Source organism: Falco naumanni, chromosome 8 (genome assembly GCF_017639655.2).
Source record: "Falco naumanni isolate bFalNau1 chromosome 8, bFalNau1.pat, whole genome shotgun sequence".
In the NCBI taxonomy this organism is placed as follows: domain Eukaryota; kingdom Metazoa; phylum Chordata; class Aves; order Falconiformes; family Falconidae; genus Falco; species Falco naumanni.
Window position 1 is genome coordinate 27,962,310 of NC_054061.1, and position 27,361 is coordinate 27,989,670.

The 27,361-nt window shown below is 36.3% G+C and overlaps 1 protein-coding gene across 1 annotated transcript in view; it reads left to right on the forward strand.

Annotated features, from left to right (window-relative positions):
• The window catches only part of LRP1B (LDL receptor related protein 1B), a 380,905-nt gene that overhangs the window by 320,211 nt on the left and 33,333 nt on the right, over positions 1–27,361 (forward strand). Inside the window, exons 75-80 of the mRNA XM_040604928.1 lie at positions 4,384–4,607; positions 4,861–4,967; positions 8,219–8,335; positions 10,763–10,936; positions 11,517–11,642; positions 20,029–20,193. Coding sequence (XP_040460862.1) covers positions 4,384–4,607; positions 4,861–4,967; positions 8,219–8,335; positions 10,763–10,936; positions 11,517–11,642; positions 20,029–20,193 — 913 coding nt within the window. The remainder of the gene's footprint in view (positions 1–4,383; positions 4,608–4,860; positions 4,968–8,218; positions 8,336–10,762; positions 10,937–11,516; positions 11,643–20,028; positions 20,194–27,361) is intronic.

The following is a 27,361-nucleotide window of genomic DNA, read 5'->3' on the forward strand; positions in this document are numbered from 1 at the left end:
GGATCTACACCTGCTTACAGGTCCATAAAATTGAACATAACCTTCCTGGAGACTTCTTCAGGGATTGAATTTTTCATGGCTGATTTGACATTGTCTCCCTATTTAAATTAATAAAGATAAAATGTTCTTAGAATTACGATTATTTTTCTGAAGTACAGAAATACTTTTTGCTTTTTGTGTCTGTTTACCATTACATTACTATACAAAGTACACTTTCTAGTCAGTTCCTCTTATTTCAAAACTATAGGGAAAATTACGTTTTGCTTTATGCATCATTTTCCCCTGCCTCTTCAGTAGAGGCAGATGCTCATGAAGATTCTTGGTCCAAGCCATCCAAAGCTTCTTACCAAAAAATAGGCGGAAAATGCACAGGCTGTATCTGAATATATCTTGAACACATTTCATTTATATTTGTAAAACATTTACTTCGCATTGTGCTAAACTATTCAGAATATTTTCTCAGCGTTATCTCATGAATACTCAAATATTATTGCCTTATATTTAACTGATCAGTAGGTTAATTGGTTTTATAGCATTGCTGTAATGTTGTCACTTAAATTTGGTTTTGAAAAGCTTGAGAATTCCTTAATTTAGCCCAAGTTTTTTGATGGAGAAGTTTTCAAAGGTTACATTATAACTTTTATATCTAGACTTTGATATGTAAATCAGGACAGTAAACTTGAACAAAGTCACCTGCATTTTCAGGTAATTGCATTAATGCAAAAATCCATCTCAACTGAAATTGCTCCATGGAATTAGCATATCAAGAGTCTTCCTCAGAGAATACCTTTAAGTACCTCTTGTATTTTTCTGCGAAAAAGGGTTTAAGCTTGGTACAAACTGAAGCGTTAAAGGAAATAGTATGTATCAACTCTTCAGAGTTTACTGGCGGATGCAGAGAAGAGTTGCATTCCAATTGAATTAAGACTGTATAAATGAATTGGTGATAACATGTGCAGCTGTTTACTGACATAATCCTTGGGGAGAGATGTATTAGTTATCTGCATGACTATTCGACACACAGTAACTTGACACTTGAACTCAGGTGATGTTTTTCATGGAAGAGGACACAAAGCTGAACACTGAAATAATTGTATGGCATAATAGGAAGAAAAGCGTAGGATTTGTAGTGTATCCAGTCAGTATATTAGCAGCTCGCTCCAGCCTCAGTGTTCTGAGAGCTTAACGAGACTCTTAACCGCTCTTGCAAGATATCCAATATATCCCAGTGTTTGCCCCAGGCCGTTGTGAAATTCAGCGTATCACTGTGAACGGAAACAATTTCTAGACTGTTTTCTCTAAATAGCATTAATTTATTGTTTTACCTTAAAGCTATAGCTCTGTATGGGTGAAGTTTACGTACTTAGGAGAGACCCTCTCTTTCTGGAATCAACTGGTTGGGATTTTTAAATGATCCTACTTATGTAACAGAAATAGTGCTTAGGTGAACCGGGCTGCTCATCTGTCGAGGAAAATTCTCTGTGTCTGCACGTGAAAGTCTAAAAGTTTTCTAGTCTTATTGTTTCTCAGTTATTTTTACTGTGCCAAATATATTAGATAATGTTTTATTTTTAATGAAGATATTTTATGCAACAAGAAATCATTGGTTTACTTTATTCCACACCAATGTCATACCAAGATTCTCTGAAGTAGAGAAAATATCACTTCACATGTGCTAATGGTATAAATTAGATTTGTAATTTAGTCTTTCTGTGTTAAAGTGCTAAGCATTGCAAGGTCACGGGTTCCTGCTGCACGTGTACATGTTTTCTGCTGTCAAACTCAACTTTAGGGGTTGAAATTTTTTCTGTAACCTAACATTATATCAAAATGGTTTCCAGGTCCAAGCTTTTATGACTGCAGCTTTTTTTTTTTTTTTTTTTTTTTTTCAGTTCCTTACCTTTAAAACAGGTTTTATGGTAGGCAGCAGTTCTGATCAGAAGTCACCAAGCTGACAGGGTCTGTAGTTGTGCAGAGATTACCATGCTATAAAAGGTGTTTAAGCTTCAAACCCCCATTTTTCTAATAAGTTGTAGTATGTTATATTTAGCACCGAAGTGGGCTAAAATAACTGTAGAAAATACTAATGTGATTTTGTATTTCCATCCTTATTCTCTATGCAAAATCGTTCTTCAAAATTAACATAATCCAAATAAGCTATTAGATAAAAGCTCATTTACAGTAAGTAATTTTCCTAGACAGTATGAGAAGATGCATAAGACATCCGAAATATGATGTAGCTGGGCTGAAACTTAATGAACACAACTGAAAATTACACAGCCATGGCATTAGCTAGTAGGTTTTATTCTCTTTTTTTTTTTTTTTTTTTTAAATCTCTTAACAGCAGATGGCTCCTTTCCATTTCTTCTGATTGTCTCCTTGTTCATTTGATCTTTAATATGCACCCCAGTGTTACTGAAATTTCACTTCTCTTGTACTGTTGACAAGAATGAGAAAAAGTCAGTGTTAGTAAGCAACCCAACCTTGCTCCAGGATCTTTTTAGGATGTCCCTTTGCCTCATCTGCTTCTACTACCATTTTTTTGGGAGCTGTCTCTCACTCTACGTGCTAACTCCCATCATGTGCTTACCAGGCTCCAAAAAAAAGCAGTCTTACTGTCCACAGTGGTTCTTGAACAGTCCAAAGGCAGGCAAGGGGCTGTGCTGCCCGTGACAGCTGCCCTCCCTTTAAAAGAATATTTGTTTCAGCATTGTAAACCAGTACCATTAACCCTTGCAGTCTCCCAAGTAGTAACTGGAGATCTGCAGGTATGAGGGGCTTCTTGACACAGTTGCCTGAATATTGCCCAGAATTAAAAGGAGTTGTGGTTAAAAATACAATAATGCTTAACTAAAAATACCTACATTTTTGGGTATCTTGTCCTTTACATGAATGTTGCTTGGATAATGTAACAAAGAAAAAAGTCATTGCATGCAAATGCTACATTTATTAAAAAATAAAATTAAAAAAATTGTGATATTTCTGGCAGCATATGCCACCAGTATCATAATTTCATAACAAGGAATTATGATACATTATTTTGTTTAACTTCAATAAATATCACTGTGGCCCTGTTTTTAAAGAAATATTGTTTGTAAATGCAGTGATTGATTTTGCTGCTTTAATACTCATCTAAATAGAAAGTCAGGGTTCTGAATATCTCTAGAACATGCATTCTGTGACATTTTTGCAGAACTAAATGTTTATGAACAATGATCTAAATTCACCCTTGCAGTCCTATTATTTTACCTAGAGAATGAAATGACCTTTATTTTATGATGAAACTAGTGTACAAATGTCTTTGTGGTATTAGGGAACTCTGACACCTGAAGAAAACAAGTTATTCTAGGATTTTCTTTCCTGATTTTTCAGTTATGTAGCTTAGTAGCATTCCATTACTGCATTTGTCAAGGAATAGACCTTTTTTTTTCATAATTTAAGTTGGTGTCATTATAGGTAAACAGGCAAACAATTGCATATATATTTAGCTCATGCAGGTCTTTGATTTTTTTTTCTTTTTTCTTTTATGGTATGCTGCATTCATGTTAGAAATGATTGGCTAGACCTATTTTACAGATTTTTACTCTTTGAGGGAATGCTAGTAAACTTTAGAGAAACTTGTTGATTGGTAACTCCTATTTGCCTTACAAACTTCTGTCCTTACAACCATTTTTGGGGATCTAGGCCTTAACGATAACTGAAATCATGACAGGGATACTACATTTTAGAATTGTGAAGTTATAATCAGTCACATTATAATACGTGAAGCTGAATATTGCAGTAACTCTGCTTCTAATTGGTGGTGGAACATGGAAGCAGTTACCAGGAAGGGAAGAGAAACACTTAAATAATTCCTTGCAATTGCGTTTTAGTATGGGTCAGAATGCAGAATTAACTTTATGCAGCGGTTTTATTTATCCTTGGCAGACGGCTGAGCTGCCACACCTCAGGATGGTCTCGAGCACTGTTTTCACTGAGGGATGGGGTGGGACATCACACCATAGTTCTGCACGGACTATAGTAGCTGTATATATAATCTCAATTCTTCCTTTTCCTTTGCTTTTGAATTACAGTAAGTAACAGCTAGTTGCTTCAGTATCAGTAGTTCAAGAAGTTCAGGCCCAAGAGTCTTTTTGTTATTGTAGGTAGCATTAGGCTTGAGAAAACAGGTTTGAACTGTTCTGCATTGAACAGAACTGTCAGCAGATCACTTGGAGCTTATCTTCTACAGGTGGAATTGGTGTCTTTCCAATACAGTGTTTTAAAATATTTTGCCGTGTTAATGGTAAAATTTACTTAACTGCCAAACATTGCATAAATCCTTGACAATACAGCTGCTGTATTCATTTCCATAAATCTGACTTTAACATCTGTTCCTTTTAGTGTCCAGAATTCAAAAGACCTAGGGGCATTGCTGTTGACTGGGTTGCTGGAAACGTTTACTGGACTGATCATTCCAGAATGCATTGGTTCAGCTACTACACAACGCACTGGACTAGTCTGAGATACTCCATCAATGTAGGTCAATTGAACGGACCTAACTGTACCAGGCTCCTTACAAGCATGGCGGGAGAACCATATGCAATTGCTGTAAATCCCAAAAAGGGGTATGTATGTTGCAACATTACTCTGTTTTAGTAATTCAAACAAAAGTGCAAAATAGAGAAATAAAATTATGTTTACAAATGTCTAAACTTTTTCAAGTAATTTACTTAACTGTCCTTCCCAATTTACCTGTGTGTAAATCAGGATCTTTCATCTTTCAGTTAGATTGAAAGGCTCATAATCATTTAATGTCAGTGAAGTGTTTTGAGGTTCTGTATAGGCATCCAGCTTATTTTTTATGTTTAATACTTCTAGGATGATGTATTGGACAGTTATTGGGGATCGCTCTCACATAGAGGAATCATCTATGGATGGTACTCTGAGAAGGATATTGGTTCAAAAGAATTTACAAAGACCTACAGGTATATAGCTTATCCATTTTTCCTAATTATATGACGCTTGCTAACTCAATGTATATTTCTTGGCTGAATTCCAGTTTCTCAGTTTGCAGATAAAAACTTCTTAAAATATTCATTCTGATTATTCATATGCCGTTGCTAATAAAATTCTTAGTTTTGTTTTCAAATGATACATCTTAATATGACTTAAACTTTTGTAACAAAGCTTAACATGATGATTTCACAAAGCAGTATCAAAGGACTATATATAATCGGTTAAAATATGATTTGTTCAATAACACTGAACAAGCCAAATCAATTAAGCGAACACCAGTTAGTTTTGAGATACATTTTTTAAGAACACGTTTGAAATCTCACTGAGTATTCTAGTTACATTCCTGAATACGCTGCGGAATAGTATAAAACAAGATTTAGGTATTCAAAGAAGCAACAACTCAATTATCTCAGTATTTTATAGGTCTGTTTTGAAGTTTGACAGTACATGTTGAGATCTTGTGAATTACCATTAAGACTCCATTGGCAGGTTAAAAGTAATTTTTATGACAAAGGAAATAATAAATCCAGAATAAAATTTGTCTCTCTTAAATAGCAGCATTCTGTCTTGAAACCACAAATGATTTGTTTGTGATCCATTTTCTCATGCAATCTTTGATGTTTCTCCAGGTTTACAATGATAATTTGTTATTATTGCATTGTAAATTAGAGTTTGTCCAACTTTAGTACGCATATCTATTGAAATGTAGGCTTCTTTCAGGAGGATGCTGTCTGAATATTTAATCATCTCAGGAGCTGCCACTATCACAGCAACAAGTAATAATATTTTCACAGACTGTTAAGTCCCGTGCTAAGGTGGGCTTATGGTGATGTGTATGCAAATCATAGTCATCCCTTAAAGGAAACACTCTTTATTGACATTGATTAGATTGAAATGTAGCAACTTCAGAAATTACATGTATGATAAGTAAAGCTTTGAGGAGAGGAAGCTCATGCTCCTTAGGCAAGTAAAAAGCACGATGGTGATAACGATAACAATTACCATCAGTAGTAAATTCAGGAAGAATTTCTGATTATTCAGACAGAAAGACAACAGAATTCTATGTTGATCAGAGTTATTACGTATTCTTTACTGAACTTATATAAAACATTGTGAACATATCAGATATACAAATCATTAGATTTAGTTCTAGATGCTGGAATTGTGCTTTGTCTCTTATTATCAGTCTGGTTGATTGACAAAGTTATGTCCTACGGAGCCAGTCACCACTTCCTTGATCATTAAAGGGTATTTACACACACTTTTTTGGGGTTTTTTGGTCATAAGGTTTAGATTAGTGAATTTATTGAATTTTGTAGGTAGCAATGGTATCAAGATTATCTGAAAATGCAAGTATTTACTTCTTTCCTGACCAGAAGCAGAACGGCAAAAGCTTTTCTTCATAAAATTTTCCTTGTTATATTTTATATAGAAAAGTTTCATATAAACATTTAACCAGACTTCTGTCTCCTTATAAGGATAAATAAAAAGAAAATTAAAAAATTAGCAGAGTTACCAAAAATGAGCAGACTTTGCAAAGAGGGAATTTCACAAATGCCTTGCCATGGTACAGATTTTCTGTACTTACTGCCTTGAAAACACTTTTGTGGCATCCTTCTATGCTTTGCTTTCTTCACTTCATGGTAGAAAGCAGATGTTTATGGAATCTTAGTTTTTGTCAGGTATTTCACACAGATCCGTGTCTTCAAAGAGGGAATGCAAAGTAAGAGTCCAAGCCTTTAATATTTTCTCCAAAATGAGACTTTACTGCTATTGTTTAGATTAAGTTTAACATTTTACTAAAGATTTGTACTCCACTGCTCTTTAAATTTATTACTAAATACAATACCTTTACTATTTAAAGTAGAAGAGGGTGAGCGTTTGACAATTTTGGTTAGACTTCACGTGATTTACATAAAAATGACTATCACAGAAATGCTGTATGTATAAACCAAAGATAAATACTGTTTTACATTATCATCTCTGGTACTGTGAAATATAAACAAAGGATTTTATTTATTATTTGCTATTTAAGTATTCTTATTAAAATGAAAAGAATAATTTAAAGCTGAAGATGGGGACTGCTTCTAAAATATTCCCCCTTACAGGTACCATGTATCACACAGAGCTGACACATTGTGATTATCTTTTACCAGAAATTATTCTCTTTACCTGTATGCCTGAATACCAATGTTTCTTTTAAAAAGGTTTTTTTTAAATGGGGTTGCAAATGTAAACATACTTCACTGCAGACTTCCTCCATTTCTTCTCATCTATCTGTAGCTGATTAATTTATGACCTTAAGATAAGTATTTTTGCTGTTATGTATAATTTCTTTTGATGTATTTTTTCTGACTTACCTACTTACATAAATAGGAAGAAAAATACTTTTCCCCATTATTATTAAAAATACACTACAACTTCAAAAGCTCAGAATTAAATTACTTTATGGTTCCAAGATTTTTTTTCGGTCTGAAGCTTTTGACATGACCTAAAATGCCATATTAATCATTTAATAATCCTCTATGAAACATGGACTGCTTGATTTAACTATGTAGTTATTGCCTGGAGGCTGGGTAGTCACAATGTTATCTATCTTTTATTCTTATTTGTGCCCTCAGTCACTTTTGTGCTTTCTTTTCATATATACGTGAATGTATATGTCTGTCTATATTGCTGTTGTAAGTCTTGCAGCACTAATGTAATTAAAATAATCTGAATTTTAATTCTGTAGTAATTACTGCATGTGAAGCATTGGTGATAAAACCCCCACGGTGATATACTTGTAGAAAGAGGAGAGGTTAGGAAGACCCTGTGAGATCTGAATGCCTCGTTTTTAACGTGTGGTCACACTGGTGCTTCTGCTTAGAAATCCATTGACATAATAGATTTTTAGTTGGTAGAGCAAATTACAGGATTAGATTCTATATTTAATTCCCACCTGGTATATATCCCTACCTGCTGAGGATAATGGGTTTGAAAAGGTACTGACCTCGGAAGAGTAAGTTAAAGAAAGCAAAAAACCATGGTTGCCTCAAGGGGAAGGTTTAAGCAGAAGGTATTATATTTTATTCTCCTTGGTTTCCAGTCATGTTTTTTCGTTGTCACCATATTTTGTGTTCACAAGGATGTGAATGATGTAATAATGTACAGTTACACAAAAATATTATTTTTTTTTCCAAAATGTTATATATCTACTTGACCTTTATTTTCTTTGTAGGTCTTGCGGTTGATCAGTTCAGTCAGCGTTTGTTCTGGGCTGATTTTGAATTGTCTGTTATTGGCAGCGTTCTTTTTGATGGGTCAGATTCAGTTGTGTCTGTGAGCACTAAACAAGGTACGGAGAGCTTTCATGTGGCATTTCTGTTTCATTTGGCTGAAGTTTCACTATTCAGAGAAACTATGTAGGCAGTGATTATTAAGTAATATTTGTTGCTTTTGTTAGGTAATACTTCAGATATTATTGGAACAGATATTTAAGATAATTCTAGCTTTAGGATAATCTGACAAAGTTACTTTAAGGGAACAAAGATATGTGCAAAAGTCCATGTTTGTTATCAAATTGTTAACTTGAGTATTAATAAATAACATTGTGATTAATATTTACACTTGGCCTCACTTGGACTTACATAGCAACAGGATCACCAGTTAGAAATTAGAGCTGTCTGCACTGCACAGGAATTGTATAGGTGGTAGAACAGTTGACCTGAATCCATTCTGGGAAAAATAATGCGTTTGGCTTTCAGGTCAGTAAGTAATCACACATTTCTACTAACAGAATGTGAATGAGGGAAGTTCCTTTCAAAAGAAAACAGATTCTGGTTAAGCAAACTTTGTCTTTATAGAATTGTGTGTTGGCTTTTTAACAATTTGATTTGATAATATGTGTAACCATTGTTTTTATAGAATTGTGTGTTGGCTTTTAAACAATTTGATAATGTGTGTAACCATTTATGAAATTTGAGTAGACAAGAGAGAAACACATTAAAAAAATTAAAAATGTGGAAGTTGCTTTTTGGGAAGATTTACTAGTGGCCAGTTGGCACTGGAGTTTCATCGGGATCATGTTATATCCAGTGCTACTGGGTGCTTGTACTAATGATCTGGAATGCACCAGAGGGTTCTGAAAGATACTAAAAAAACCTCTCCCATAATCCAAATTGAGGAGGACCAGATTTAAATGAACTTATTCTGGTTTAATAACATTTAATTTCACAATTGGGTCAGTATGCATCAAAATAGTCGTTTGAAGAAGGATCACTTTGAGTGCAGGGATCTGACTACAACCTTCTGTAACCCTGAACAGGTATCTGTGCAGATACCTGATGAGATTTTGGAAGGCAGTGGCGACTCCTCATAAATTTGCTCGCACCTCCTTTGGTTATACTATTTCATGGTGGCCAGGCTGTAATCTATTGCAAAATACGTACTTCATGCTTATGCCGTGCTCAGTGTTGTGGCTGGTATGAAGACTGACAGAGAGCCTAGATTGTGTTTTAACGTGTCTGAATAGTCATTCATATTTTAAGAATAAACGTGAGGTTATACTTCAAGGGGAGAAAAAAAAAAAAAAAGACACAACAGTGCTACAGGATAGAACATGCGTAAGCTGTTGACTTTCAAAATAATTTATAGCCTGAAAGGGATATACTACACTGTGCCAAACGTAGCAGATTTGGGGTTTATAAAGGAGAAAATGGAGCACAGGAACTTTTTTGCTTCCATACGTAGCATTTAATACTGAAATACAAGATCACTAAAGCAATGTCACCTTTTATCTCCCATTGACATTTGTAGTAACTATGGAAAAATTAAGAGAGATAGAAAAAGGAAAATTGAGGAAATTTAGAAATTGCTTGGCAATGAGATTAAAGACTTCAACTCATGTAATTAAGCAAGCATAAAATAATGAATTAAAAGTATTTTTATTGAAATAAAATGGTGGAATAACATAGTCAGTTCTAAGTATTGATAGAGTGGAAAACCATAGGAACAAACAAAGGCCGATAATTGAAACTAAATACACATGAAATATAAAACCATTTTTACAGTAGATGGGGATAATAGTAGGAACAAGGTATCATAAGGAATGATAAATTCTATTTCTTCATGTCTTCAAGAGGAGATTCATCTCTGGGAAAGAAGGTTTAGTCAGAAGCTATTGCCTTCTTACGTGGGTAAATGAGTGAAATTCTACAGCCAGGTGTGCACAGGAAATCCAGCTGTGCATACGAAATCCAACTGTGTGGTCTGATCGGCCCTTGTAGCTCTTAAAAATGATGAATTTATACAGTTTTAACATTTTATTTTGCATTCATTTGCTATAATTATGAATTAAAATGAGTGTAGTATGAAAGCTACATTCCAAGTATGTTGAGGAGATGAAGAAATGCTTTATCAGAATTTATTTTTTTATGTACAGCAAAATAATCTGTTTCTTCCTTGTCCCATACTTCTAGTTAGTTTGTTCCAATTAGTGAGTTGTTACTGTAGGGTTTCCCTACTGTTTAATAATCAATCAGTTTCTGAGGCTGCGTTGTGTGGAAAGCTGACATGAAACTTCAGGTTTTACTTGCTTGTAGTATGGGAAGAGATCATTTTAAGAAGATTGCTTTTATAATGGCAATCTTTGTGGGTACAAACCAACCTTTCTGAATAAGAATGTCTTTAGGTAGTAATTGCAGCAACGCAACTGAATTTGTTATTAAAACAGTTGGTTATAATTTGAATATGAATATGTATTTATTCTTCATTTTTATTTAAGGTTTACTGCATCCACACAGAATTGACATTTTTGAGGATTACATATATGGAGCAGGTCCTAAAAATGGTGCATTTAGAGTACACAAATTTGGCAGGAGCCTTGTGGAATATCTAAGCGTGGATGTTGATAAAGCAAAAAGTGCCTTGATTTTTCACCGCTACAAACAAATGGACTGTGAGTAAGCATAATTACTTCAAACTCAATATTGAGCAAGGGGGGAATTTTTCCACCTCGGGGTGGGGTGGGGTGGGGGGGGAGAATAAGGGAATCAAGTTTTATAAATATAAAACGGAGCCTGATTTTTACAAACTGAAAATATATCCAGTCATATTTCTTTGTATAAGTTTGATTTAGATTTGGTGATGCATTTTCTCTCATTTGAAAGGACATTGGGCAAATGCTTGCCTTGTGTACCTGCACTGTAAATGAGGTTTAAAAGAGAACTGAATACAAATACCTCTAGCCACAACCAGATGAGGTGTTACCAATACGATTTTTGTTAGTGGAATAAATTCTATCCTGGTGTGAGTCTTATACTGCCATTTGAGTTGATGTGTTCACTGACTTCAGGCTGTTGATATCCTGGAAACTGGAAGTGTATCAGAATTTTTGTATCTGATTATTTATTTTTTCCTAGTTCTAGAACACGGTGTAATTCTTAAAAAAAAAAAAAAAAAAATCACCACCACCACCAAAACCAAAAAACAACAACAAAACACCCCACATATTTTTAATATTTTCTCTTTTTAAACAGTGCCTAATCCATGCTTGGACCTGACATGTGAATTCATCTGCTTACTCAACCCTTCTGGTGCAACATGTGCTTGTCCAGAAGGAAAATCATTGGTGAATGGAACGTGCATTGATCAGAGCCTCTTAGGTAGGTATTGAAAACCTCACGAGAACCAGAAAATAAACAGCTGGCCAGTTTCTGTCATTGCAAAGGCTAGGTTGTCTGCAAGTGAAGAATTTTGTGATGTTATTGAATATACATATTGCTTATCTGAAATGGAAATGAAATATGAAGCAGCAGAATCCCTGATTCAAAACAACTGTTTTAGTCATCAGAATGAAAAATGAGCTTTCAGCTGAACTGATAAAAGATGATATTTAAAAGTGAATGTGTATATATCTCAACCAAAAGAAGTTTGAAAAAGCTCAGAAGCATTTTGGATTCCAAATTAAACATTAGCCATTCAGGAGAAAAAACTAACCTTAAAGACCATCAAGAAACACTTCTGCTTAGACTGCAGCAATAGTCAAAAGGCAGTAAGAGCAACATAGTGAATAATAATGACTTTGAACAGGCGAAAAAAGAAAAAAAACCACCCTGAAATATTTTTATCTCTAACTATCTTTAGTAACATCTATAATGACTAATATCAAGACACAGGGAACCAGACTGCATGATAAAAGAGCTACTAAGTGCTTGCTATATTTAAGGGGGGAGGAAATCTTCTTTTCCATAGAAGATGATTATTAAGTACTCTAAAACTATTCCCACTCTAACTGAGGCCAAACCTAAGGTGGTCAGAGTGCTGGAATGAATTCTGAGCCAGCTTCAATGTTAAAAAGTTCTAGAAATCATAGGAGTTCTTATGTGTATCAGAAGCCAGAATGTATTGGGATGTTTTTCTAATGGTTTATTCTAGGCTCAAAAGTGTGAGACCCTCAGTACTTAAAATGCTAAATATAGCGATTAATTTACTTGAAATGTCATCACTCTTTGGAGAAAATCTCACCTATTTATACTGCCTAGTCTTTAAACGTGGATTTAACACAACTGTGTTTTAGTGGGTTATGATTTGTTGTTAATAAAGCTACCCTGTCTAGCAGCATTTCTCTTTCTGTATCAAGAAATTTAAGAATAATTTAGAGAGCAAAACAATATTAGGAAACTTGTAGTAGATAACAAACCCGTTCACGTTTTTCTTCTTATGTAGGAGTACATTGTATGCAACGCATTTACAGCATCAACTTTTATGTACTACATGGTGCCTTTGCAAAAATACAGTAAATGAAAGTTTTTATTACTGTACAGCCTTGGCTGAATACCTCTCCACGTGTATTTACGTAATAGTTTCAGAACTCTCAAGTAGTTTACGGCTGTTTTACAACAATTTCCACTGTTAGGGGAGAAGTGATGTCACTGAAGTAGATGTAATACAAAGCATTAGTATACTGTACAAGTTTTTTAAATCTTGAGACAAATCAGTCTAAACACCCTTTGTTTGCAGAGAGCTTCCACCCTCCCTGCCCCTCCAGGTGCCAGCTCTTCGTTCATCTGGGATGACTTTCTGCTGATACAGTACCACTTAAAAATTATTTCCAATGGCCCATAGTTACTGCTTAGGTGTTGAAGAAAGGAAAAATAAAAGAATATTGTTTTTCACTGGTGATTGGTAGTAATTTGAACCCATAATTTCAGGAATGCTATAGTTTTACTAGTGGGGCAAAGGATTACACTGTGGTAGGTTTTTCAGGAAGGTATGTTTTTATTAGAGAAAGATCTGAAGAAGCTTTAAAATTATTTCACTGCCAGCTGTAAATTTATATGGATAGATAGAAAATGCCTAGAGAAGCATTTTTAATATATTGATAATTTTCAGTATCTTCCCACAACTGCAGTATCTGTTATACCTTTTTAAAGGGCAGTTGAATAAGTGTTTCTTAGTTTTCTGATTGCAATTACATTTCAAGTAATGTCTGGCTAGGCTTTTTTGCACATTTTTTTCTTTTATGTTATTTTTGTAATAGTAGATTGCCGGGTTTGTAGCTTCACAGTTTATAAATTATGAATTTAAACGAACCTTACTGTCATAGCACACTAACAAGTGTATGGCTTTGCACCATTTTGACTTTTTTTAAAAACTATGATGTGGATGTTAAATGTTTGTCTCATGCTGACAGTACACTTAGGCTTCCAAGGATCAGGAGAGACTCCTGGAAGGATCAGAGCTGCCCTCAAGATCAGCACTGTGAATTAATACAGGTTTGAAATTAATGGCTGGCTTAAAACCCACTTGCCGTTAATAGGTCATGAACAGCCTGCAAACAAAAGAGAAGTTCTAAACCAGCTTCTTGTATATAACTTTATAAAGTTATAACTATAACTTTACAACTTTACTTTATAACTATAACTTTACAAAGTTATACAGCATGGAATAAAGAAATAAGAGCTGTAGTCTTCCTTTCCTTTTCTGATGAAGAGCTAGAAAATGTGTATGAAATATTCCAAACCGCATACATTCAGCTTGTTTAAATCTGGTGTTATATTGTCTTTGTTGTCTCAGAGCATTTTTTGCACAGTTGTGGATGTCAGTAACCCAAACCAGCAATTCCTGCCTTACATGGCTGTCAAAACCTGTTGTTGAAGAGTGATATGACGTTAATCTAAAGCAAGGTTATATAGTCATAATTTTTTTCTTGGTCTGCAGTAAAACCTTGATTCAAAGTCCAGTGAAATATTCCTGTTGATTTTGGTGGTCTTCTGGTTTGTCCCTAAAAGAATGAAATCCAGAAGATTTTATTTTGAGTAATGAATGCCTGTGAAACGTTTATTAACTGATGTATTCATTTGGGTTTGTTACTGGCTTGATCACAATGCAGGAGCTGTACAGTGGGTAGGTTACAATAATTTACGTACGTTATACTTCATGTGTTCAAAAATACATTGCCACTGATTTACAGATCTGAAAACTGAACTTTTTAAGTCTCTTTTAGTGGATGTCATTCATGTAGCAATAGAAGAGTGAGGTGTGCTGGTTGTTTTGTACTTGCATGGTAGCTATTTCAAGTCATCTAAGAAGTCTTTTAGTTTTGCCTATTAGTAGTAATTGTGGATAGCAAGAGCTGGTGTGTTGAACTGTACTTTTTGAATAACACATAATTCAAGTTGCAGTAGTAAACAGGAGTATATCAAACATTCATAGTACTTTTTAGTGTCTTTAAGTGTTTTGGGTCTCTTAAAATGTAGTTAGGAAGCTAGTAGTAGTTTTCCATGACTTGGCAGAGTCAAAATGAGACAGCCATCTCCAGTTCCCATCTGTCTTGAATAGTGTCCCCAGGAGAGTCCGTGTTTGAAGGTTCTGTTTTGACAGTGCATCTGTCTCTATCCTTGTGAAAAATGCCTTCCAACAGATAATGATTATCTGAAATATTATTATGCCATTCCTCATTTTGGTAGGCTTTGGTATGACTGTTGTAAGGATGCCTTGCATGCTTTGTACAATTTTTGGTTAGCCTGTGTACCTTATGGTTGGTGACTGGGAGGTAACCTCAGTCTTGCTCTGCTTCTTGTGACTATATCCAGAAAACTGACTCAGGTTCTCGTTCACTGGATTGTTGGGGAATTCTGCATAATATTACTACTGGCTTGATCCATTGAGTTGATTTTTTTCGTAAGTCCTACGTGAGGAATTCTAAATACTGAATCCTCTGTGACTTTCTGTAAGACTGAACCCAGGTTGCTTCAGACAGCTGTTTCACCAGCATCTCGCACAACTGATGAGAAACAACTTTTAGGTTCGATTTGGCTTTCTCAAGCCAGAGTTATTACAACATATATGTATTGTATCAATCAGAATGGTTTTATAACAAAATGAAAGCGAGTTCCTGTGTGTTCTTAGATAAGCTTCCATTTCATTTCTCCCTAGGTAGTTATGATTGACAGGGCGCAGTTCTTTTGTGGTTTGGTTATTGACTATAGCAGACCTGACTTTTTCAGCTTAGAAGCTGCTCTTTTAGTTTTCTAACCACTTCATTTTACTAAAAGAGACAGTCAGATTTGCATCCATTAGGTTTATTGTATCTAATTGCCTGTAGCACTATGAAGCTAACAACATACCGAGAGGATGAAAATACAGACTTACACTGGAGGAAAAGAGTGTGTAGCACAGCTGAATAAGCAGGAGCAATGAACACTTCCAAGAGTTCCGTGTGCTGGGGCTGCATATTTATCACTTTCATTTTAGGAAGGGAATATTTGTGCTTTCTTGGCTGAATGAAAAGCCTGAGAAAAGTTAACAAAGACTCAGATCTGACATTGCTTCTGAATTGAGATGAAACATTTAATTTGTAGTCACAGTGTTTCCTTCAGCACATTCCTGTGAAGACTTGCCCGCTGCACGCATAGGTAGCAGGCAGAACAAGTGCTTTGGCTGGTGATGTAGGGGTTAATCCCTCTATACCTCCCTTCTCACCCACAAAGTCTGCCTCTGGGAGCTGTACTAGCACAGAAATCTGTTTCTGGTTAGAAAAAAAATACTCTTTTGTTTACAGCCCTATCTTCTGTATTTACAAAGGGGTTACTGCAGGGACTGGTGTTTCCCAGGCCAGAAGAAAATGGGTTACATTACAGCAAGTGTCGGTTAGGTTTTTCTCATTGTACATCCTTTTCTTAGCCCTTCTCTAACATTGTAAAGCAAACAGATTTTTAAAAGAAGAAATTAAAAAAAAAAAAAAAAAAAGGAGGATCTAGCTTACAGCATTCAAACAATATGTGGGGATTTAAACTTGTTCTGATAAATTTCAGCATAGGGGAAACTGGCAGAGGGTAAGAGCCTCATCTGGAGGGACAGGAAGATTTATGCAACCCTACCATAACATTAAAACTTTGCACTCTGTCTTCAATAGGTGCATTCAGCTCATTGAGGCATGAGCTACACCCTTGTCTGAAGGGTAGGCAAGGACAAATAACTTTATGGCCCATGAGAGGAGTATTTTCCACCTGGGCGGGGAAACAGTTCTTCTCCTGAAGAATGTAGTTCATGAACCTTGTGCTCTGTAGCATCATCTCTCCATTTCACTGCCTGGTCCAGAGATCAGTGGATATTTTAAAGGGAAAAAAAAAAACAGAAAAAAGGAAGAAGTGCTTTTCTGAGGAATGAAGAGGTCATTACAGAAGTGGCAATAAAAGAGGAAGGGGTGTGTATGAGATTGAGGGAGAGGGGTGGAATATCAAAAAATTGATTCAGTGAAGGAAAAAATACCAGTAGAGTTCCCAAAACTTTGTTTTGCTGCTTTATCAGCATTTCTTTTGTGTAAGATTTTCCTTTTACTTTTAGTTAAAGGGAAGAGTCAAAGATTAAGCAAATAAGCCATAAGTCCATTAATGTTTGCGTCAAACAGTCACAGCAGGAAGAAAAACATAAGAGAAAAGCAAATCAAACTTATTTGATTCTTTATTAAAGATATATTAAGATTGAAATAGGCAGATTAAGGCAGCAGAATATTAAATAACCAGACTAGGAGAGAATATATAAAATTACTTTACCTGTAACCCTTTCCATTAGAGAGATCCAGTAACTACACTGGGAGTAGGATATCAAGTGAAATTATTTACTTCTGTCATTTCCGAAGTGAAAAGAGCAGTTGAGACGTTTTTGAGTCCAAGTTCCAGCAAGCTTAGAGCAGTACTGAATTGACTCCAGATAGAAACTTTTCTGATTTCTTTTTCCTTTTTTTTTTTTTCTTGGTAAACTTTGTTCCAAGAGTGGGTACTTACTAGAGCTGTTGCTAGCTTTTCTTTCAGATGTCTTTATTCAGTATTTCAAATTAAGACTATTCAGCTTCTTATAACAATTCTTCTGTGTTTCTCTCTGGTATTCTTTTTCTTCCTGTCTCCTACAGGACCATTCTGCTCCTGTCTCCCACACAAAGGCACCTGATCCCCTTTTCTATTCAGTTGATGTGAATCAGCAAGAGTAATTTGATTCTTGTATTTACCTTCAGACAACAAAGTAGCAGAATTAAATCCCCCATATTGTTAAAGTCTAACATAGTATTATAAAACTGGCTTATCCATTACATCTTTCAATTCTGTTTCTTAGCTTATTTAAATTCCAGAATTGTTGTAGTAACTTTTCTGTTTCATATTAGACTTGTGTTGAAACTCTTGAATTTACAGTGTTTTATAGAGGACAAAATCAGTAGTGTATTTTAATAATCCTATGTTGATACAAAGCATTATAAACTTTTGTTTTTTCAGGAAAACTTCTAGTTGACCGTTGCATAAAGTTACAATATATATTGCATTTTAATACTCTAAGATGTGAGTGTCCCAATCTTTGAAAGTCAGTTGGATTAGAAATTACTACTGTTGGCAATTTTTGGCTCTGTATGTTTTCCTGACAATATTGAAGGCATGTGTTTCTTGGTGTGGTTAGGGTACCTTTCAAGTCTGTAGTTCATGTTTTACAGTTTGAAGTATGCCGTTTGATACTCTGTTTTTCTTTTAATTCAGTCTCTTAATTTCCCTATTTTTTGCCAAATGTTATGTCTTAATTCTGCAGAATTGCTCTAGAAAAGAAATGTGTTTTTAATGTGCTATCAGAAAGGTTTGTAGAAATGAGCACTTGCCTGTACTTCAGTATTATTTATTCTGTTTTTACCAAGTTCTGCTCTATAAACTTATGACTAATGATAAGTAAAACAGATAAGGTAAGCGAAACAAAAATAGACCTTCTCTCCAATAAGATATGCTACATTATACATTTAAACAACTTCTATAATGAGTAACTGAAGAATGGTTCATGGAACATCAAAGGATTTAATGAACCGCCCAAATAAAGAAAACACCGAGGCATCCACAAACTCCCAAATACAAAGTAGCTTTGTTACAGCAGATGTATATATGCAGGGTGGATACAAAAAAATGAAGTGCATATGGTATTCCATATTTTCTGTTGTAAAACACCTGAAGTAGCGATGTGCCAGCTGGTCCCCCACGATAACTTTTAGATTTGTTTTCTTGTTTCAGCTTAATTTGAGAGGTGCAGTTGTCTGAAAGATGATCAGTTCCCAGATGTTTTGTTGAATTAGGTTTGATCCCAGGTTACATATCTGTGCCATCTCAGCACTGGCCATGAACTCGGTCAGAGCCTGCTGAGGAGGGGTGTACACAGGCAGGACAACGTTATAACTATAAATTAGTGCAACTTTAAGTACAGGATCTGCTGAGTCTGTGCTGGAGTGAACTGTTCCACTAGAGGATATGTGACATTCTTAAATTCTGCGCTTACAATATTGTTGCTTTCAACATCAAAAAAATGAGTTGGTGTGCCTATATCAGTCAATGTCAGACCTCAGCAAATATGGGACAAATGTGAGCCTTGCCTCTTTTTCATTAGTCTTTAACTACAACAAATTAATTCAGCAAAACATCTGGAGCTGGTGGATGTATTACTGAAAAGTTCTGTGGTATCCCTCTTGTTAAGAGCCACGTGTGCTTAAATGCTGGATTAGTTAGGAAGCACTCTGGCTTCACAGGTTTTGTTCTATTGTGCAAGAAATGAAAAGTCTTATTGCTGAAAGCACGGTTTGGGCTGGAAAGGCGCTTGTCTGTTTCTCTAGGATTACAGTTATTGGGATGTTTGAGCATTGTATGCATGCTAGTCTATAATTAATTTCTTGGTGTCGTTGAATGATTTTATATCTTGTTCGCTGAAAGAAATAAAGATTTATTTTTCAAAGTGTTTCCAAGACAGGCACAACTCTAATTGCAAAACAGCTTTATAGACAGCTTGAATCTGGCCTAATCAGAATTTGTGTCACCTTGTACCTCACAGCCAAGACAGTGGCACTGCTGCCATAAGCACTTGGTGAAAGCAGAGCAGCAGGCAGTGTCTCTTCCCAGTAATTTTACAGATGGAGCAGATAAGAAAAAGAATAAATCAAAAAATATGGTTTAGGAGCAACAAGTTAGTATGCAAATACCAATTTTTGAGAAGGATTTAAAAGCTGAATTATTTTTTTTCAAATATTTTGGGTAGGGTTTAGGTAAGAAGGGTGTTACTTAATAAAAAGAGTGGCACAGAGATCCAAAAAAGCAAATAGGAAAAGGCCGAGGTCACCGGAAAATGACTGGGAAGTTTTCCGAGATGCCCCAGGTAAAACCAGGATTCAGTTTTTCATTTCTTGAACTAGGAAGGATACTTTCAAAACTGGATTTGTAGCCATTACTAATTTAGATCCTAAGGAATCTTAACTTCCCGGTGGTGCCCTTGGGATGAAGCACAAATTCCGCAGGCGGTCTCCTGCTCGGCAGGGCGCGGGTTCCCAGGGGTGATGCTCTCCCAGGTGGATCTTTTTTTCTAGCACTGGAAACAGAAGTGAAGAAGTGATAGCTTACTTTCTCCATTTTGAGAAGTGATCCCACCCCCAACCGACAGAGATCTGGAGCTCAGTCTAAGGCACAAGGTTCTGTTTTGCCAGTTGCACAAAGTAGGATTGTTGAAAACAACTCTGTGTGTGTGCTCTTGCTGCAGATGATACCTGTAAATTAAGCTGTGAAAATGGAGGGAAGTGCATTATAAATGAGAAGGGGGAGCCCCGATGTCACTGCTGGCCAAGTTACTCCGGTGAAAGGTGTGAAACTAACCATTGCTACAATTACTGCCAGAACGGGGGAACCTGTGGAGCCTCTCTCCTTGGTAAGTATTTCTGAGCCACTGTGTCTACTGTTACACCTGCCTTAATTCAAAGGTTTGAATTTGCTCCTCATTTGTGATGTTTTTTTCTCTTTATTTGCTTTGTCTGTACTTAAACAATGTGAGAAATAGCAGTATATACCATACATAATGTTTATAATCAATAGTGCTTTTGATTCACGTACCTTGGTGTTTTAGCAGATTTAAGCTGCATCCCAGAAAAGGGGATAAATAAGTATTAATATAAAGACACACACGTTGAGGTGTGGAAATGGAATTGTAAAATATAAGGTCCAGTCAAACTACATCTGGAGCAACTCCACATATCTTGGTCTCTCTTTAGCTCAATTCTCCCTCAACTTTTGTGTGCATACACAGAGATACTGCCTTAAACTGCAGAGTTGTGTGATCACATTTCACAAAATAGGCATTTTATTCATCTAATTCTCAGGAAGATTTGGGTGATCAGAACTCAGATCCTTGGTTTTCCTGAAGGAATTTGAAATTACATCTCTTATCTTCAGGGAGATTATTGTAACTGTCAAAAAGTAGGTATATGACAGTTGAGCTTTGTCCCTAACACATAAGATGTTGTGGCTTGAACAGTGCTGTTAGTGTTTGGGCTGGAGAGGGAAAGCATGATGAGTACTCTAAGATTTAGTAATTCTGTGAGGAAGGAGAAGTTGAGTTCTATTTTCTGCTCCAACGAATATTTGAATATTTGATTCAAAGTAGACCAGCCAGAGAAGAGTTTGCTCTCCAGTTTCTTTTTTCTCAAAAGGCTATCAGCTGCTGAAGATGATGTGAATAATTTTCCCCTGTAAGATGAAGTGACCAACATCCTAATATCTGAAGGAAAATTACAGGCACCTGATGCTTAGGAGAGGAGTTTGTGGCCGTTTAGCCCCGAGGGAGCTCACTGTAACAGAGTTATGTATCTTAGACCCTGTGACAGAGGCAGCTTAGATCATAATGTTTTCCTCAGCATTTCTTACTAAGTAAGTGTAGTTTGTGTTGTTTAGTAACTTAGATTCACTTGCTGGCTCCTCTGGAGCCTCATCTTATTTACTGATCCGTGGTGGCAAAAATCCAAGTGAATGCAAATCTAGTAATCTGTTGTATGCCAGACAGAGGATTTTTCAGTTGTGAGTATTTGAGGGTTAATAATGTCATTCGTAGTTAACATCACTAACAATGACTAAACATTAGAAAATGAGAATTACTTGAAGTTGATTAATTATACTTGAAACTGCTTCTAACAGCTGATGGAACTACTGACATGAATAAGCGGAGGTTTTTATCAATGTGGTGAGATCAATACATGCTTAGTGAGGACCTGCAAGTGAAGGAAAGTCAGTCATGGGTGATTGAAATGACGTGCAGAACTTCCCTGTCATCACCAGAGAGGATGTTTACTCCCACATCTTTACATGCCTGGCATTTAATTGATTCTTTTGTGGCATTAACGGGCTTCATAAAATTAATAACTTAGCACCTAGAATTCTGCTCAGTTCCGAATCCTGCAGAGACCCCAGGGTCTTATTTAATCCTTTTCTTTTGGCAGTAGCCATAGGGCTTACTCGCCTCCAGCAGCTCATTTTGCCTTTAGCAGGCAGCTAACACTTGCTGTGCTTACACAGCTATGCTATCGCCTGGGCATTTTTATTTTATTTTCCTGCTAAATCCAGCCTTAGAAATCTCTCAGCCTTGCTGAAGTAATTATTGTAGTAGGTTTTGTCACCAGTGAGTAAAGGAGAGATATGAACAGGTTCTACAATATACTTCTGCTAAATTGTTAATCATGGGCCAGCGGCTGCAGGGAGCCTGGAGATGCAGGCGTTGCCCTTACTGCTGCTTGGTCTGACACAGGGTGATGTGCCTGCACTGAAAATGCATCAGGAGAGCCAGTGTGGATGTCACCACAGTCCAAGTTTCATTGTTCAGTTGCCTGACTTTGGGGAATCAGAACTGCGCCGCTTTTTTTTTTTACTGTTTACTGTACCACACGTGGCCAAGGCGTGCCATGCCTTTATGAGCCCAGGCCTACACAGCGCTGGTTCTGATGACTCTTACCGGGCACACCTGCTGTTGGGAATATTCTTCTGCTGTGCTGTGTCCACTTTCCCAGTTTCATCAAATTTTTAATAATCATATTTCACGTTAACTGGATTTCCTATCAGCTATTTCCAATTCGTGAGGGCAGCCATGCCTCAAAGCTCGTGCCATAACTTTCATGTGCTGGACATGTGGAAAAAAGACCATATGGACAATAGACTATATATCTTTCTAAATCAAAGTGACTCCATCCAGCATTCCAGATAAAATTTTCAAATTGATCCACATCTCATCTTCCTTGCATGCCCTTGCATGGACCCCATATATATTCTATTAAGGAGAAATCTCTATTTCTTATCAGACTGTATTTTCTTATCTATATCAGGCCATAAATTGTGTGTTACTGAAACAAACTAGCACGTCAGTGAGATGTCCTCTTATCCCAGTTTAATCTAATCCATAATATACTAAGGCTGTTTTGTATTTTACAGAGGCAAGCTAAACTGGACTCCCTAAAAGCACTGAAAACTAATTAAGTCAGCAAAGCCAAAGTCCTCAAGTGTTTTTTGCAACAACCATTTCCTCTTTCCATGCCCAGATAACACTGTGCAAAGCACGTCGATCCGGCGTTGCATGCAAGGAGTGTGTTCAGCTGCAGGAACCGTCGACAGGTGGGACAGAGATGGGATCCCACCCAGGGCAGCATTTGCTCGCTCCCTTTGCACTGCCTCGTCCCTCAAGGCAGCGTTGATCTGTTTTGTCAGGGTCGTAGGAGTCATTAATATATATGTTACTTCATTCCTGGACGTTGCTACATGTAGGAATAAAAAGGTTCTTTATTACCACTAATTGCTCAGTTTTTCCTTAATGATTGTAGAACTTAAGTATTATATTGTGTCAAGGCTTATAAATATGCCCTACCAGGTTGACCTGTCCGCTGCAAATAGGTACGTTGCATGCTGGTTTTTTGTTGTTTTTTTTTTTCTTTTAGAGAATTGCCTTACAATTCTGTAAAGTATAGGATCACTATTTTAAAATCAAGTCAGCTCAAGATAATTTTATTTTGACAGGCTGAGAGAGTTGGGGCTGTTCAGCCTGGAGAAGAGCAGGCTCCGGGGAGACCTTACAGCAGCTTCCAGTGCCTGCAGGGGCCAGCAAGAAAGCTGGAGAGGGGCTTCTTACAACACGTGGAGTGATGGGACGAGGGGGAATGGAAGAAACTCTTTACTGTGAGGGCGGCAAGGTGGTGGGCCAGGCTGCCCAGAGCAGCTGTGGGTGCCCCATCCCTGGCAGTGCTCAAGGCTAGTTTGGATGGAGCTTGGAGGAACCTGATCTGGTGGGGGGTGTCCCTGCCCAGGGCAGGGGGTGGGAACAAGGTGGTCTTTAAGGTCCCTTCCAAACCAAAGCATATCGTGATTCTACAGTGCTATTGCTATCTGTGTATCACCTGCTGTAATACAATGCTCACAGCCAGTTCCTCAAAAAGCAGCAGTTATGCTTTTGATCCATTATACAATTGTCTCATCAAACCGTCCTGCTGAACGGATGCAATCAAGTTGCGCATATTTTCCAAATCTTGTCTCTTTAAAAAAAAAAAAAAAAAAAAAATGTTCAAAACAAGGAAGCTTTTTCCTATGGAAATTGCAGAAGCCATATGTGAGTGAGTGCCAATCCAAACCCTATCTGCATCATAGAAATGACCTGTCATTATTTCAGCTTGCTTGATTGATTCTTTCTTAGAAGCTCTGGTTGCCCTTATCAAACCCCCTATATTGTCCAGCTCCAGCAGCTTTGATGCAGTGATCTAACAAGTGTCATTCTACATGCACACCCTTTGGAAAGCTTAGGGACTGCCAGAAAATTTAGCCACACAGGGACATGAGCATCTGCAGGGTCCCTGCTGCTGGGAGCCTTCCCTAAAACTCAGGGAATTGCCTTACTCTTGGCTTCTGGCTCAGAAACCGAGGAAGAGAGATCCTGAAAACAAACCTTGCATCGTATTCTGATCTAATGATGCTGCATATGAAATACTCTTCTAGTGAATGTGTGTGTTCTAGTGAATGTGTAAATCCTGTTCTTTTTCACCACCTAATATATAATAGTAATGTGATAACTAATTAAGTAAATTGCAGAGTATTAATCATTTTTTAAAACATGATTGTGCTAAACCTTTGCTGGATGTGTTAAGTTGTAGAACCTCATTATCTGCACACAAATGTTAATTTGTTAAACAAATCCCACTGGCAATTCAGGGATTATTCACTGTTGGTTTACTTACTGCTAAGCCTTTTGGAAAATTCCTATGTGAACATTGTATAGCTAGAGATTGGGGCAGCTTTAATTAAAATTTATAAGTTTATGACAGTTGTATTGAATGACAATAATGGAACAAAGAAAATGTCATCAGTTAATTAAAAGTACACATCTGAGATGTGTAATTAAAAGTTTGGGTATGATAATGAACACTTTCCAGTAAGTGAAATTAACAAGAATTGGAAAAAAAATTAAGTGTTGCCATAAAAATGCACTTCCTTTCTCTTACAGTTTAAAGTAAAAATATTGGAGCAATAATTTACTAAACATCTTGAAACATTAACTAGATCTAACTAGTTCACAAAATTAGATAAATACATATTTGTACTATACTAGCAGTACAGAGTGTGTCTAACCATACAGAATTGTGATGTTTGTATCAAAACGAGTAAAAACCGTTAGGTCTTTTTTGCTAAAGGAAAATTGATGAAATATTCTCAAAAATTATTCTATTTAGAGATTATTTTGTATTCTATTTTATAAGCAAAGCAAGTTGATTCGGGGCTGTGATGGTGCGTACTGAAAACACTGGCAGTGAAGAACCTGTTTACTTTGCTAACACCGTATCAGTGCCAGGAGTCTCAGAGGGGGATGGATGCGACATTGTCTTGTCACCAGGACAGGACTGTGGGAAGGGGGGAGGGTTGCTATTTGAACTGGATGTTGAGGCTGTCTGGTGCCTGGCTGACCTGAGGCACCCAACAGAACCACCACAACCAGCCTTGGTAAGAGCAGTCTGTGAGACTACTCTAATATATTTAGAGATTTTTCTTTTGTCCTTTTCTTTGACAACATGGAGAGAATGAATATTTGTTGGGATTGGTCCCAGTCAGCTCACCTACTAATTACACATAGTAGTACAGCTTCTCTCCACTACTATTGAACCATATTTAGCTTTATTGAACCATCAGCCACATAGAAATGAATTTTTGTGATGCTCAGACTGCTGATAGCTACTCCAGAAGACATGACAGTAAAGTAAGCTGATATAGTGCCACATTGCTTTTCTTAACAGTGACAGCAAGTGAAATACACAAAGTAAATGTGCATATAACATTTATGTTATATGCATATTTTGCGTATTTTCTTACATGTTATAGGAGACCACCAAATAAAAAAAAAATCACACATAACAACTTAAATTCACTATGCATTGCTGGTAGCGAATTTACCATTGACTGGAAGAAATAATCTATGTCTTGGTGCAGGCATTCATCTAGGTGATCTCATTTTTCAAAACTCAGAAAGTTTCCAAAAATAGTGCTATTTCTCTAATTTTCTGTAATTACTTTTTTTTTGTTTGTTTGATTTTAATTATGAAATATCTTATGTGGTCAAACAAAATACAATACATACTCTGTTGTTTAGGCAATAGTATGAATCAAAGTTGATCTCCTTACAGTTCTTTTCATTACAAAATAAATGTAAATAGAAGCTTAAGATATATGATTAGATTCCCAAAAGAAATCACCTAGATAGTACAGAGACAGTGCGCTACAATATGTATTAGCTGGTTTTGAGGGTAATTTGAAAAATTATTTGCTATTATATGGCAAATTAAATTAGCGAACTGGGAGTAACTGCAGCCTCTGTAATCAAAACCTAATTGAAAATTGTAGCATTTTGATCCTATCATCCTCTTATGGATGATTTTTCTTTGTAAGAAAGGGTGACACTTTATTTCATCTTCATGCCAAAAACTTCATGTATTTTGTTCATGTCCTACTGCCAAAATAGCTTCCTGTGTCCAAGGGTCACCATAAAGTATTCTTTAGTTTACTAAATTCTGTGCAAAATACTTGGGGGGGGGGGGGGGGAATTAATACTTCTATAAGTTTGTTTCAAGTTTTATGAGCTCTAGAATGAAGATTAAAAATTCTGTAAAAGCTTATTTTTATTTTTTTAAGAGAAAGATACTACATAGAGAATATTCAGATAACGGTGACTTTCAAGTACATTGTTTCCCCTGAGAGTTTTCATTACTATTTTTGTTACTTGCTTTATACATCTTACCAGGCACTATTTAATGTATTCTCTGAAATTCATTTCTTTAGAATCGTTAATGCAAAATACTCTCATCAGTATAGAGACTACATGAATTATATTTCCACATGCCTATACATATAGTGAGAAACGCAGTGTATCCAAGAATTGGCTTAGAGAGAGTAAATAGCAAAGTGCGTGCACATTCATTGTAAATCATGGAGTGGAGATACCCTGAATAAAAAAAAGGTATGCTTCTTGCTCTCTAGATATTATTACTGTGGTTTTGAAATTGGAACATTTACGTATCAGATGATGAGAATATGGTGCCACCTTGTCCTCCCTGACACTTTGACAAACAACATTTTTCAACATAGGTATTTGAAACAAGAAATTTTTCTTGGAATTATTATCTCGGGGAAGAGACTAAAGAAAAGTATAGGTGAAAGCAAGGGTGCTAATCTGTCATAGGCAGAGGAAAATAGGGCAGTATTCTCATACAGCAAATCTAGTTGAGGGTTGCACCGAAGAAGGAAGAGCTCAAAATGAAAGGGGTTTTGTGTTTTCTTTCAGAAAATGATTTTTTGCTCATTTTTGCATAATATACACCAAAAGACGTTCAGCTGAATTTGAAGCAGTTTAGCATTCCCAAAACCACTTTCCTATTAATATTTCCCTCTCGTGTAATGTGTTGTGGACATTTTTGTAGTGGTGAAGGTCAGGAATTAAGAGGCAATTTTACTCCTGTGTTTGTACAGCTCTAATCCTGAACCTTTGTGACCAGTGTAAATGCTGACGTTCTATGTGCATGAGATCGCCA